At 34.1% G+C, this 14940-nt stretch overlaps 1 protein-coding gene across 3 annotated transcripts; it reads right to left on the bottom strand.

Annotated features, from left to right (window-relative positions):
• Positions 1 to 1555: 1555 nt before the first annotated feature.
• Positions 1556 to 5281, bottom strand: LOC107939521 (SHUGOSHIN 1). 3 transcript variants are annotated; one of them, XM_016872865.2, is made up of 12 exons: positions 5091 to 5281; positions 4347 to 4525; positions 4201 to 4238; positions 3972 to 4080; positions 3833 to 3856; positions 3668 to 3730; positions 3286 to 3454; positions 3148 to 3199; positions 2870 to 3046; positions 2568 to 2744; positions 2269 to 2442; positions 1556 to 2154 (listed from the first exon to the last, which is right to left on the bottom strand). In XM_016872865.2, exons 1-12 carry the CDS (start codon positions 5134 to 5136, stop codon positions 1845 to 1847), a joined length of 1518 nt encoding a protein of 505 aa, XP_016728354.1. In that variant the 5' UTR covers positions 5137 to 5281; the 3' UTR covers positions 1556 to 1844. The 3 variants fall into 3 exon arrangements, with proteins under 3 accessions (XP_016728354.1, XP_040951989.1, XP_016728355.1); XM_041096055.1 differs by having other exon boundaries at positions 2870 to 3043; positions 5091 to 5247; XM_016872866.2 differs by lacking the exon at positions 2568 to 2744 and having other exon boundaries at positions 5091 to 5250.
• Positions 5282 to 14940: the final 9659 nt, after the last annotated feature.

The raw sequence follows: 14940 nt of genomic DNA, 5'->3' as shown, positions 1-14940 counted from the left end.
CAGATTTTGAAAGAGTAAAAGAGTTGCGCTTAATTGAATGTGCAGGCAAAGAAGAAGGGTAATTGATAAAAGAAATAAAAGAGTAACCTGAAGAAGAAGAATCAAAAGAAATGAAGTATCTTACAGTCACAGAGAATGAAAACGAGGAAAACGAAGAAGATGAGCAAACCCGTACCTGTACCAAACGAAGAAGATGAGCAAACGGTACTGGAAGAGACCGTCGATTTTGGAAATGGGAAAAAAAGGGAGGAAGGCACAGGAGACAGCACAATAGGGTTAGGGATTTTGGGTGTCTGTCGATTTTGGAAATGCGGAAAAAAGGAAGGCACAGCACTGACAGCAGCATTAAGAGAAAAGTAAATCAAACTTAAAATAAAAGCTGTTATATTTTTAAAATAAAAAAATATATATTTAATATTTTTCGGGCCGAGCCCGGGCCAAAAAAATTTTGCCCGAGACCCGGACCGTTTTCTAAACGGGCTTAAATTTTTGTCGAAGTCCATATTTTGGGCCTATATTTTTACCCGAACTCTCCCATATTTCAGGCAAGCAGTCAGACCGTCAGGCCAGCCGGGCCGCCCGGCCCATGGACAGGTGTAGCTGGAAGTATGCCTATGCATGTCACAAATAACCAACAGGTTTTAGTTGATTTTAACCATTTTTTCTTGATATAGCTTTGAATAAGATTATATTATATGTTTTTTTGTGGAATAAAATTATATTATTTTAATAAAAAATAGTAAGATGAAAATTTTTCATATACATCAAAACTCAAAAATAATTAATAAATATGTAAAATTATTATTTATTTATCAATTAAAAGTGTAAGAAAATAAATTCATTGGCAAAAGTCGGCAACATATGAAGATAGCAATTAGAGTAGACGATGAGAGTAGGTTCTCAAATCGCCTATTATTTGCGTCTTCATATGTTTTATTTTTAGAGATGATTTTTCATTTTTAAACTTACTTTCAGAAAATAAATTACCATTTGACTTATTTTATTAATTATTTTTTAATTTTGATTTATATGAAAGAAAAATGCGGCAGAATTTATGTTTTTTTCCTTAAAATGTCAAGTCACCAATTAATAAAAGGTGGAAAAAAAATCTGAAAACAATTCAATATATATGATATATAGGCATTGAAATAGATTCATCAAAACATTAAGAAAAAAAAACATATTTAAGAATTTTGAGCATATTTATGTTAGACACCTTCAACAAATATTATACTCTATTTTTTCTTTTTCTCAATATATTTACCGAAGCAAGCTCAATAACTAATCATTTGCATTCTGTAAATCTATTAAGAGGTAAACGCTGGCCACGAATTTTAAAGCTACTCTTTATCTAGGGTGAGGATCCAACCATCTATTGAATTTTACTTGGGTTTTATTAGAATTCAGTTAAGCTCAGCCAATGGAATTCAGGTGAAATCCATCAAAGATAAATTAGATAATGAGGTAAAATTCGGGGTTTGCCCCCCCTCCCCTCCATTATTAAGTTAAGAGTACATTGAAAAGTAAAAGACAAAAATAGATCTCGAAACTCAAATAACAGAATTAAAAAGATTGGGAATTGATAAGAGTTGTTTGAACTAGAGGCGAATTCTCTTATGAAAATTCCCACAGAAATATTCCACATTCGACCAGCAAATGGATCAAAAATCTTACAAAACTACTTGGAATTCAGGCATTTCCAACAGTCATACATGGTAGATGCATTGGGTTAGGCATGTCAAGAAAAAGAAAAAGGCACAACATATATTATACAGCGTTGTGGTAACACAGAAATTAGATGCAACTCAAAGCTTATTAGAACGATGCTAAGAGAATGAACTCACTCACACTTCTCTGCGCATCTTCACATTAAGCTTCATTTCCTTGTAGGATTGGACCTTCTCCACTGCTCGGCGTAAAGGCCTTCCCACAGACACCCTTCTAAGTTCTTGAGCTTCACTTCTGGTGGACATACTCGTATTTCCTTCTTCCTGTTCGCTTTTCACCGATGAATCGGAAGATAGTTGGCCACTTTCATGCACCTTATCATCACTGGTAGATGAAAAAAGACACCTCACATCATCTACGTCAGACACATCTACGCTCATTTCTGGTTCTTGTGCTCTAATCTTAGCAGATTGCCTTCTTAAGACCCTGTAAGATATGAACATTAAAACAACCCACATAAATCCATGGTTGTTAAGTTTTCAAATAAAACAATCTAATCAGAAACTTAATTAGCACAAAGCAATAGAAAATGTAGAAAACCTTTTGCTGTCACCCCTTTCGTTGCCTTGGGCGGATTTACTATCAGAAGGGCCACTTTTACACACCTTATCATCACAGATAGGAGCAAAAGATTTTGTATCTACCTCGCACATATATTCAGTAGTTTCAGGTTCTTGGGCTTTAAACCTAGCAGATTGCCTTTTTAAACAAACCCTGCAACCAAAACATAAAAAAAACCCATGAATTTTCCTGTCACTGAAGTTTTCAAACAAAAAAGTTAAAAGACTACACTGTTATTGAAAATAATTTGCACTAAGCAATAAGAAATGTACAAAAACCTTTTGTTGTCAATCCCCTCCTTGGTTTGGACTGGTTTGATATCAGAAGGGCCACTCCCATGGACGTTATCATCACGGGTAGAATCAAAAGATTTTGTATCATCTACCTCGAACATATATTCAGTAGTTTCAGGTTCTTGGGCTTTAAACCTAGCAGGTTGCCTTCTTGAACAAACCCTGCAACCAAAACATAAAAGAAACCATGAATTTTACTCTGTCACTGAAGTTTTCAAACAAAAAAGCTAAAGACTACACTGTTATTGAAAATAATTTGCACTAAGCAATAAGAAATGTACAAAAACCTTTTGTTGTCAATCCCCTCCTTGGCTTGGACTGGTTTGATATCAGAAGGGCCACTCTCATGGACCTTATCATCACAGGTAGAATCAAAAGATTTTGTATCATCTACCTCAATTACATATTCAGTTGTTTCTGCTTGGGTTTTATGCCTAGCAGATTGCCTTTTTGCATACATCCTGCTAAGGAAACATAAAAGAAACCATAATTTTCCTTTTTCATTGGGAAGCACTAAAGTTATTAGAAAACTAATTTGCACAAAGCAATAAAAATGTAAAAAAACCTTTTGTTCTTGACCCCCTCTTTGCCTTGGACTGGTTTAATATTACAAGGACCTGAAGCAGCATGCGAATGATAAATGACGATGGTATGATGAACAACATTAATAATTTTCAACTAAAATTTCTGTCAAGCAAGTTACCAAGATCGTACGATTGTCTCTTTCTGGTCATATTACACGGTTTATTCTCTTCATCTTCTCCTTTAAGAGATTCACCTGTCTCGCCACACCCGTTCATATTACAAGGTTTATTTTCGCCATCTTCTTCATCATGTGATTCACCTACCTTGCCACACTTGTTTGTTCCTAGCTTCAAACCATGGGAAAAGAATGTGTGAATAACATGTTACATTGGTAAAACATAAGAAAAGAAAATCAATACAGATGCTGTAAATTATTCTATTTAATGCTTCGTTTCCGGATGTTCTGCAGGTGTCAAAGGATTTGATAAACAGCAATGGAATCTAATTTAGACTTGACTATTGTGCACTTAGATGAGTAGATTATTGCAAAATAAAAATACCTCCAATTTAATAGCTTTAAGCAGAGCATTTTTACATCCCAGCTCATGCTTAAGGGCTTTTAACTGAAAACAAAAGAACTCAATGGTCAAGTCCCAAAAATATACAGTTGCACAAAAGCAGTAAGCAAGATGAAGTTCATGAAACTTAATGTTCTGAAAACTTACCCTATCTTTGCTTGAATTAAGTTCCTGCAAAACCCAAAGTAAGACATCAGCCTTACCAGAAGATCATAATATCATTAAAAGTATGCCCCTAAGAGTTATAAACTGAGAAACAGACAGTTACAAAGAAGTACTAAGGTACCGCTAACATCTGGCTGTTTGCTTGGGCAAGTACCATGTTCTGTTGCTGAAACTTCTCCAAATTGATTCTCAGCTTTTGTAACTCAATTCCACTCAATTCAATGACTTTACTGGCCAAAATTAAGAAAAACACAACCATAAAAAAGAAAGTCATCCAAACACAAATAACAGCAAGCAATGGTTAGAAAGGGAAGGAAAAGAAATAAAATAAAATCAATCATAGAGAATACTTTCTATCTGCAAGAACTTTCATCAGCATCATATTTTCCTGAGGCAGATTCAATAAAAACCTCAATAAGCTAAAGGCACACATAAACAAATGATGGGGTGAAAATAAAAACAAAGAAAGGTGAGTTAATTGATGTTCAAAGCATACCTGTTGAAGTTTGTCAATGTAATCTTTAGTCCCGAGTGAAGCAGTTTGCAACAGCAGCTTTGCACCTTGGTTTAACAATTTAGGTTGCTGCTGTAAGTTGGATATGTCAGTAAGCCCTTTCCTTGACATATTACCCATTGAGCATCTATTTTCCTTAATCTCCCCTTTCAATTTATCACCTGAAATCCGAACAGATTTTTAAGCTGAAATTAAGTTAATCATGTTAAAAAAGAACAACCAATCTTCCATTCAATGGTGAACAAAAAAAATTCTTCCTAACCTCTACATCAGCTCATAGAAATCAAACTAAACAGGTGTATCAGCAGCAAATCAAACTTCAACTTTCCGGCATTTCTCCAGCATCAAACTAAACTATATTATAGTCTCACTAACCAATTTACCAAATCCAAAATGTAAATAAATAAACTATCCATTTTATTCAACTAACATTATGCAGATAAAATTACTATTTAGGATTAGGGTTCGTTCCTCGACCTAATTCATGAAAACATTACAATCCCAATTCGAATCTTCTCAGATTTAAGATTAGAAGAAAAAAATTAACAAAAATAAAACAATAAAATGATTAGAAAGATTCAGTGAATTCACCTTTCGAGGGGGAAAATAATGCTTTTAAAAATTGGCTAAAATTTATTATTATTTTTTAAACAAATTTTAAAAAACCCAATAAAATTCAGGGGGAAAATCAAGAAATTGAGAGGTATTTTAAGGTAATCGAAGTACCTGCAACGTCGGCGGTTCCAGTGTCGAGTGTTGTTAAATTTTCCATAGCAAAGAATGAGCTAATACCTTTCTCTCAAAATCAAACCCTAAATCTCTCTGCCTCTTGATTGAATATGGGAGGGAAAGTGAGAAAGGGAATATAAAGGGTATTATGGTAAAACTGTGTGGAGGTTCAAATTCAGATTTGAGTCGCTTAACGGCTTTCCAAGCCTAAAACCGAACCTATTTCAAAAAAAAATTTAAATAATTTAGGGTAAAATACAGCTAAAGTCACTAAACTATTAGTAAGTTTATGTTTTGGTCACTCAATTTTAAAAAGTTACAAAATGGTCATTAAACTATTCAAAAGTTTTCATTTAAGTCACTAAAATATTCAAATTTTTTATTTAATTCATCAAGCTGTTAATTTTTTTAAAAATAAAATCCAGGTAGTGAGCTCCAAACAATAATTTGATGATTGATACAACAGATCAATATTCATCAATCAATGAGTAAAAGAATATACATTAGATCTAAGCCAATTTGACAATCAATGCTGATGATTGGAAAAGACAATTATTTGAATTTTGGTTCACTGATTTGTGATGTTCATAGTTATTTCATGGAAAAAAAACTTAATTATAGGAGATAAAGGGAATGAGAGCTTTTGATTGAGGCAGGTGATGCGAATAGAGAAGGTCATGCAGCAGCAATTTCAATAGACTAGTGACTTAAATGAAAATATTTGAATAGTTTAATGACCATTTTATTATTTTTTAAAGTTGAGTGATAAAAATATAAATTTACTAATAATCACTAACCTTGAGTGTGATTTACCTCATAATTAATATTATTAAAATTTTGTTAAAACGTAAACTAATAACAAAAAATAGGCTTAATCTATCATTTGCTTTCTAATATTTTTTTTATTTGATACTTAAAAGAATTTTGCACCACGATTCAAGACTTAAAAGTTTATTTCCATTAGATAATTTACTCTAAGATAAGTGTGGGTTTGGATAAGATGTGTCGTGCAGTGCATTTAGCTTATTTTTTTGTCTTATGTTATAGTATTTAATTTCACTGCCATTATTATTTTTACATTAACTGTAGATAAATACACCGCTCATTCAAACTTATTTTAACTCCAATCACTTCCTATAACTAATCAAAATCCACCACATGGCACATCTAAGTTATTACACTTAAAAATTTTAAAAATCACATGAATTGTAAAAACTTGTAAAATACTAGAAAAATAATAAGATTTATAAAAATTATAACTAATCAAACTCTTCAAATTTTCGACTGCAAGGGGCTTTGGTTGTGCAGGGGGCTTTGAGTGCAGGAATTTTTGACTGCACAAGGCTTTGGGTGATGCCATAATGGTGCACTGAACGTTGTGCTGTTCTTGGTAGAGGGGACAATGTTGATGGTCCACTATTCAAGGGACTGAAAAGTAATTTTATAATATTTTTACTATTTTTATAATTTTTTATATTTATTTTTTATAACCTTTTTTTATATATATTTTTAGGTATTTTCGCTTGGATTTGCTACCTGACGACTTCTAATTCACAACTTATAATTTTTGTTTATTTTTTAAGTATTTTTGCTCTTATAAAAATAAAATGTTAAAGATACTGGCCACTTAGAAATAGAGAAAAAAAAATTACGCTAATTGTATCGAAAAACCCTTTGTTTTTCTTATGATTATGACATTAATCTTATATATGATATATATATAATGCATCATTTATAGATATCCAAAAAGCTTGAACTCGTGATCGCATAACGACTGTCAATTGGCCCCCAATTATGCTCGAACCTGTGACCGTATAACGGTCGTCGATTGGGACCTCCACTTAAACTTCGACTTTGACCCATGACTGTATCAAGCACTGCCACCCCGAAACCCGACTTCTATAAGATGAATTTTTGAGATAATGGTTCTATCCTAATATGACATATGAAATGTATGTGTTTTAAGATGCGTTATCGCATCCCTGACCCTCTCAAATCTACCTATAAACTTTCACTCTCAAAACCCTAAATAATAAAAACCTTAAATTCTAAACTAAAAAACCCTAACCTTAACAAACTTTAAAAATCGATGGCCGAGGAGAGAGTATGTGACTGGACACACTTTCACACACTCTCTTCAAAATCGATCTATTTCCCTAAATCTTAAAAAAAATGACATATTTAAATAATTTAGTCGAAGGAGGAAATTGAAAAAAAAAGATAATTTAAAAATATATATGATTAATGAAGAAAATGTGAAAAGAGAAATTAAAAATTCTAATATGGACCAAAAAATTTCAAAACTCATTCGATCTTATTCACTCAATTGCCCCGACGAATAAACCAAATAATGGTAATTTTTACGTGGGTTAAGATATATGCGAATATCCATTCAATTTTTTTCTACAAATTTGAATATTTAGGGTCTGTTTGATTGCCAGTAAAATATTTTCCGTAAAATGATTTTTGAAAAATGTTTTACTTTTCTGTAAAATGATTTACTGGAAAATATTTTCTGGTGTTTGATTGAATCTGTGTAAAATATTTTCTGCTACTTGGCAGATTTTTTGAAAATATTTTTCGGAAAAGTTTTTTTACATATATTAATATATATTAATAAATTTTTATATTTTAAATTATTTTTACATATATTGCAATGATTTATTTATAATAATACTCAATTATTAAGCTATAATATTAATCGTTATAAATTGAAAAAAACTAATATCAAATAAATTATTTGTAATTGTGTTAAAAAAACAAGTATTGAATAATTAAAAAAACAAGTTACTGGAAAATCGATAAACAGAAGCATTTTTCTACCGGAAATGAAGGAAGGAATGAAGGAGGCGATAGAGAGGACAGCACGGAAAATGTCTTACGGAAATTGAAAGGGTAAGGCATTTTCCCTAAAATGTAACACATTTTCCCTTGTTTTGGAGTTTATTTTCCAAATAGAAAATATTTCCGCCAATCAAACGCTGGAAAAGTTAGAAATGATTTTCCGGAAAATCAATTCCATCAATCAAACAGACCCTTAATATTTGAAGGAACGTTGATTTTTGCTAGTAGTTATAAGTCTCGATATATGAAAAGTTGCAATTGGATCAAATTGTAGGTGCAAGTAAGATTAGAGACAGACACAAAAAACTTGGTTACGCGATTCAAATTCTTTTTAAATCTATAGGGCCTTTCCCAAACAATTATTTGACTATGCTTTAATAATTATAAGCTATGATTTAAGTTATACACATTCACCATGTAGTAACCTTAAATCTATATTCTAATCTAGATTACTCTCTAGTAAGACTTTCAACTATAAAGTTTAGTTGTAAACTAAGCGATTCATTTGAGCTTTTTCTTACAAAATTGCACTCGAATCATATATATATATATAACACATATTTGAATTTTGGGTAGTTTTGCATTTCTATATTCTAGGGCGAAGTCAATAACTTTCTTTGGGTGGAATTAAATTGTATATTTTTATAATAATAAAAACATAATTTTATTATTATTAATTTAAAATTTTATAAAATATAAAATAATCTAAATAAAAAAAATCAGTTTATAGGATTCGGGACTACCAGTCCATGTTTGAGATTTTAAAAAATACAGATATATTACTACAGACAATGTTGAAAAGTCAACAAAGGTAGGAAGCAACTTGTTAAAAAGGTTGAGCAAGTTGCACCGAATGTTGAAAAGTTGAATGGGATAATTGCAATTTTGGTCCCTAATTTTTTAGGCCATTTGCAAGTTAGTCCCTGAACCTCAACTATAAATAGGCCTTTTCATTTTTCATTTCAACCATCCCAACCAATCTTTCTCTCTTAGTTTTCTCTCTTCTCCCATTTGAGAATTCTTAAGGAATTCTATTTGTTTGTAATACTTTGGAGATAGTAAAGTTATCATCTGGTGTTAGTGCCCGAGGACGTAGGTATAATTTACCGAACCTCGTTAAATCTCTTGTGTTCTTTCTTGTCCTATTTTTCTTTCAATATTTGAGGGTATAATAGTAGTATTTAATTGTGCTATTAAATTACTATAGAAGGGATATTCTGTCTAAGGAAAGACTTGGTATTTAAGAGATCCATGTGATCCACCTCTCTTCCCTGGGAATTGAACTTTGTGTGATTTTTTAGTACAATAATTTACACGCTTCCGACCCTATTGGAACAACAAGTGGTATCAAGAGCCGAAGGTTAATCGTAGTATGCTCTGTGGTTGCAGTTTAAACTGATCTTCCACATCAGAAAAGATTTCCTTAGGTATATATTGAAAGATTATGGAGAAAACGGTCGGTGTAGGAGCTTCAACATCGTCCATGTGGACAAGACCGACAATTGCAAATGCAAGACTGGCCGTGGAGATCTTTGATGGCACAGGCCATTTTGGTATGTGGCAAAGTGAGGTTCTAGATGCCCTTTTTCAGCAGGGTCTAGACATTGCCATTGATGAAGAAAAACCAGATGATGTACAGGAGAAAGATTGGAAGGCGATCAATCGGTTGGCATGTGGCACAATTCGATCATGCCTTTCTCGAGAGCAGAGGTATGCTTTTTCAAAGGAGACTTCTGCAAATAAGTTGTGGGTGGCACTTGAAGAAAATTTTTTGAAGAAAAACAGTCAAAATAAGCTCCACTTGAAGAAAAGACTGTTTCGCTTCACATACGTCCCAAGTACCACAATGAATGATCACATCACCAAATTTAATCAGTTAGTCACTGATTTGCTGAATATGGATGAGACATTCAAAGATGAAGATTTGGCTTTGATGCTGTTGGGGTCACTTCCTGAGGAGTTTGAGTTCCTAGAAACTACTGTACTTCATGGCAGGAGTGATATATCTCTGAGCGAAGTCTGTGCGGCCTTATACAGTTATAAACAGAGAAAGAATGACAAACAGAAAAACTCAATCAGAGATACAGAAGCTTTAGTAGTCCGAGGTCGTTCATACACTCGGAAGAAAACTCAAAAGGGGAGATCAAAGTCAAAGTCCAGACTCGGGAAAGATGAATGTGCTTTTTGTCATGAGAAAGGCCACTGGAAGAAAAATTGTCCAAAGCTGAAGAATAAGGGAAAAGCTGCTGTAGATGCTTGTGTTGCAAAGCATGATACTAGTGACTCTGAACTATCACTAGTTGCATCATCATCGTCGTTCCATTCAGATGAGTGGATATTGGATTCGGGTTGTACCTATCATATGTCCCCTAACCGGGAGTGGTTCTCTGATTTAGTAGAACTAAATGGAGGAGTTGTTTATATGGGCAATGACAATGCCTGTAAAACTGTTGGGATAGGTTCAATCCAATTAAAGAATCAAGATGGATCAACCAGAGTCCTGACTGATGTTCGGTACGTGCCCAGTTTGAAGAAAAATCTCATCTCATTGGGAGCCTTGGAATCCAATGGTTCAGTTGTTACTATGAGAGATGGGATTTTGAAAGTGACATCTGGCGCACTTGTGATATTGAAGGGCATCAGGAAAAATAACTTGTATTACTACCAAGGTAGTACAGTTATTGGAGCAGTCGCTGCAGCTTCCGGTAACAAAGACTTGGACTCAATGCAGTTGTGGCATATGAAGTTGGGACGTGCCAGCGAAAAATCCTTGCAAATTCTGGTAAAGCAAGGATTGTTGAAAGGTGCAAAGGCTTGCAAATTAAAATTTTGTGAGCACTGTGTTCTGGGAAAGCAAAAGAGAGTGAAATTTGGCACTGCTATCCATAATACAAAAGGTATTTTGGAATATATTCACTCAGATGTGTGGGGGCCTTCCAAAACACCTTCGTTGGGAGGAAAACACTACTTTGTTACTTTTGTTGATGACTTTTCCAGAAGAGTTTGGGTGTATACCATGAAAACTAAAGATGAAGTGCTTGGAGTTTTTCTTAAATGGAAAACTATGATCAAAAACCAGACTGGCAAGAAAATCAAGCGGCTTAGGACGGACAATGGAGGGGAATATAAAAGTGATCCGTTCTTCGATGTGTGCCAAGAGTATGGTATTGTTCGACACTTCACAGTTAGGGATACACCACAACAGAATGGAGTGGCAGAGCGTATGAATCGAACATTGCTGGAGAAAGTTCGATGTATGTTGTCCAATGCTGGGTTGGGCAAGCAATTTTAGGCTGAGGCTGTGACATACGCTGGCCATCTTGTTAATCGTTTGCCATCATCTGCATTAGAAAGAAAAACTCCTATGAAGGTATGGTCTGGAAAACCGGCTACAGATTATGATTCCTTACATGTGTTTGGATCCACTGCATATTACCATGTGAAGGAGTCAAAGTTAGATCCGAGGGCAAAGAAAGCTCTCTTTATGGGAATCACTTCTGGAGTGAAGGGATTTCGTCATTGGTGCTTAAGCACAAAGAAAATGATCTGTAGCAGAGATGTTACCTTTGATGAATCTGCCACATTGAAAAAGGTAGCAGATAAAGATATTCAGATGAGCAATACTCCACAGCAGGTGGAGTGTACTCCAAAACAGGTGGAGTTTGAGCAGATGGGGATTTGCCCAGTTAATAAGTCTAATTCTCCAGCCACAATGGAGGAATTAGAGGTTGAAGAGGTTCTGACCCAAGAACCACTAAGTACACCAGAACCAGTTGCAGTTGCAAGGCCACGGAGAGAAATTCGTAAACCTGCTAGATTTACTGATATGTTGGCCTACGCCCTTCCCGTTGTTGATGATATTCCTATCACTTATCAAGAAGCAATGCAAAGCTTAGAAAGTGATAAATGGAAAAGCGCATTGGATGAAGAAATGCAGTCTCTCCGGAAGAACAATACTTGGGAGTTGGCGCAATTACCGAAAGGTAAAAGGGCAATCGGATGCAAGTGGGTATTCGCAAAGAAAGATGGATCTCCTAGCAAGAAGGATATTCGCTACAAGGCAAGATTGGTAGCTAAAGGCTACGCTTAGAAGGAGGGAATTGACTACAATGATGTATTTTCCCCTGTTGTGAAGCATTCCTCCATTAGAATTTTGTTGGCCTTGGTAGCACAGTTGAATTTGGAGTTAGCTCAACTTGATGTTAAGACGGCTTTCTTGCATGGTGAGTTAGAAGAGGAGATCTATATGACTCAGCCAGAAGGATACACAGATGCTGGTGGTAGAAATTGGGTTTGTAAGCTTAACAAATCGCTATATGGATTGAAGCAATCCCCGAGGCAGTGGTACAAGCGATTTGATAGCTTTATGAGAAGGCAGAAGTACACAAGAAGCAAATATGACAATTGTGTGTATTTGCAGAAGCTGCATGACGGATCTTTCATTTATCTACTCTTGTATGTTGATGATATGTTAATCGCTTCGAAGAGCCAAAATGAGATAGATAAGCTGAAGGCTCAGTTGAATCAAGAGTTCGAGATGAAAGATCTAGGTGAGGCCAAGAAGATTCTCGGCATGGAGATAAGTAGAGATAGACCGAGAGGCAAGCTCTGTTTAAATCAGAAGCAATATCTGAAAAAGGTATTACAATGTTTTGGTGTAAATGAAAACACAAAACATGTAAGTACCCCACTTGCTTCTCATTTGAAACTTAGTGCTCAATTATCTCCGAAGACTGAAGATGAAAGAGAATATATGGCGAAAGTCCCATATGCTAATGCAGTTGGGAGTTTGATGTATGCGATGGTGTGTACGAGGCCTGACATTTCACAAGCTGTTGGAGTTGTGAGCAGGTATATGCATGATCCTGGAAAAGGACATTGGCAAGCTGTGAAATGGATTCTACGGTATCTTCGAAAAACTGTAGATGTTGGTTTAATTTTTGAACAGGATGAAGCACTTGGTCAGTTTGTAGTTGGATATGTTGATTCCGACTTTGCTGGTGATTTAGATAAACGTCGTTCAACTACGGGGTATCTGTTTACTCTTGCGAAAGCCCCAGTGAGTTGGAAGTCTACCTTACAGTCTACAGTAGCTGTGTCTACTACAGAGGCAGAATATATGGCAGTTACAGAAGCTGTTAAGGAGGCTATTTGGCTTAATGGATTATTGAAAGACTTGGGAGTTGTTCAAAGTCACATTAGTCTATATTGTGACAGTCAGAGTGCTATTCATTTAGCGAAAAATCAAGTCTATCATTCAAGAACCAAGCATATCGACGTAAGATATCACTTTGTGCGGGAAGTCTTTGAAAAAGGAAAAATTCTACTTCAGAAGATTCCGACAGTAGATAATCCCGCAGATATGATGACCAAGGTGGTAACAACAATCAAGTTTAATCATTGTTTGAACTTGATTAACATCCTGAGAATTTGAGCACCTTTAGGTGTATGGCGCTCGAGAGCGCATTTGGAGGTACTACAAAAGATAGCTTTATCGAATTTGGGGAGTTGAAGGAAGTATGTGAAGATGTGATTATCCTAATCAAATCTTCAAGGTGGAGATTGTTGAAAAGTCAACAAAGGTAGGAAGCAACTTGTTAAAAAGGTTGAGCAAGTTGCACCGAATGTTGAAAAGTTGAATGGGATAATTGCAATTTTGGTCCCTAATTTTTTAGGCCATTTGCAAGTTAGTCCCTGAACCTCAACTATAAATAGGCCTTTTCATTTTTCATTTCAACCATCCCAACCAATCTTTCTCTCTTAGTTTTCTCTCTTCTCCCATTTGAGAATTCTTAAGGAATTCTATTTGTTTGTAATACTTTGGAGATAGTAAAGTTATCATCTGGTGTTAGTGCCCGAGGACGTAGGTATAATTTACCGAACCTCGTTAAATCTCTTGTGTTCTTTCTTGTCCTATTTTTCTTTCAATATTTGAGGGTATAATAGTAGTATTTAATTGTGCTATTAAATTACTATAGAAGGGATATTCTGTCTAAGGAAAGACTTGGTATTTAAGAGATCCATGTGATCCACCTCTCTTCCCTGGGAATTGAACTTTGTGTGATTTTTTAGTACAATAATTTACACGCTTCCGACCCTATTGGAACAACAGACAAAGAGTATTGATTTTGAATATTTAGATAAATAAAATGTGTGCAATGGATAAGAATGAAGAAATATGAAACTTAGGCCGTCCAAAATATTTGAAGGATTGGCAATAATAATAGAATATTGCAACACCCACCGGCCTCAAATAAATAGAATCAAGGTCGGTTCACTTGCATTTATTGTTGTTATATACATAATGTCATATAATTTAATAATCTTTTAAAAAAATAAGTTTTTTTAATTATATATATATGTTTTATATGCCATACATTTTTTAACAAGTAAACTCTGTTATTAAATTATGGATAAATTTTTGTTTTGATTACTTAATTAAAAAAGTTACAATTTTATTACTAAATTATTTAAAAAATTTTATTTAAGTCATCGGACTGTTAAAATTAATACTATATAGCTTTTTTTCTATTCATATTGCCTGCATCAATCGAAAGGTCTCTTTCTCATTCTTTCCTACAGTTCAATTTTTTTTCACAAAACAACTTTAGACGTCACAAATTTGTGAACCAAAATTCAAACAACTTTTTTCTTCAATTTTCGATATTGACCATCAAATCGACTTGGATCTAAGGTATGTTTTTCTACTCGTCGATGGGTACTAATCCATTGTACCAATCGTTGAATCGTTGCTTGGAGCTCACTGGTGGAACTTAAAAAAAAAAACTTAACAATCCAGTGACTTAAATAAAAACTTTTAAATAGCTCAATAACTTAAATGAAAACTTTCAAATAGTTTATAAATGAAAACTTTCAAATAGTTTAATGGCCAAATTGTAACTTTTTTAATTAAGTGATCAAAACAAAATTTTACCTATAATTGAGTAATTAATAATGCAATTTGCCTTTTTTTTTTTAATTTATTGGCTTCGGGCCATTAAAA

This window comes from Gossypium hirsutum, chromosome D06 (genome assembly GCF_007990345.1).
Source record: "Gossypium hirsutum isolate 1008001.06 chromosome D06, Gossypium_hirsutum_v2.1, whole genome shotgun sequence".
Classification (NCBI taxonomy): Eukaryota; Viridiplantae; Streptophyta; class Magnoliopsida; order Malvales; family Malvaceae; genus Gossypium; species Gossypium hirsutum.
This window is presented reverse-complemented; position numbering and strand designations above follow the sequence as displayed.

Excerpts from the sequence above, each read along its gene's own strand:
- LOC107939521 (XM_016872865.2), bottom strand. The coding sequence starts at position 5,136 with ATGGAAAATTTAACAACACTCGACACTGGAACCGCCGACGTTGCAG. Across the intron at positions 3,455-3,667 it reads TTAAAGCTATTAAATTGGAG|CTAGGAACAAACAAGTGTGG; the intron begins GTATTTTTATTT and ends CATGGTTTGAAG. Across the intron at positions 3,200-3,285 it reads GAGACAATCGTACGATCTTG|GTCCTTGTAATATTAAACCA; the intron begins GTAACTTGCTTG and ends ATGCTGCTTCAG.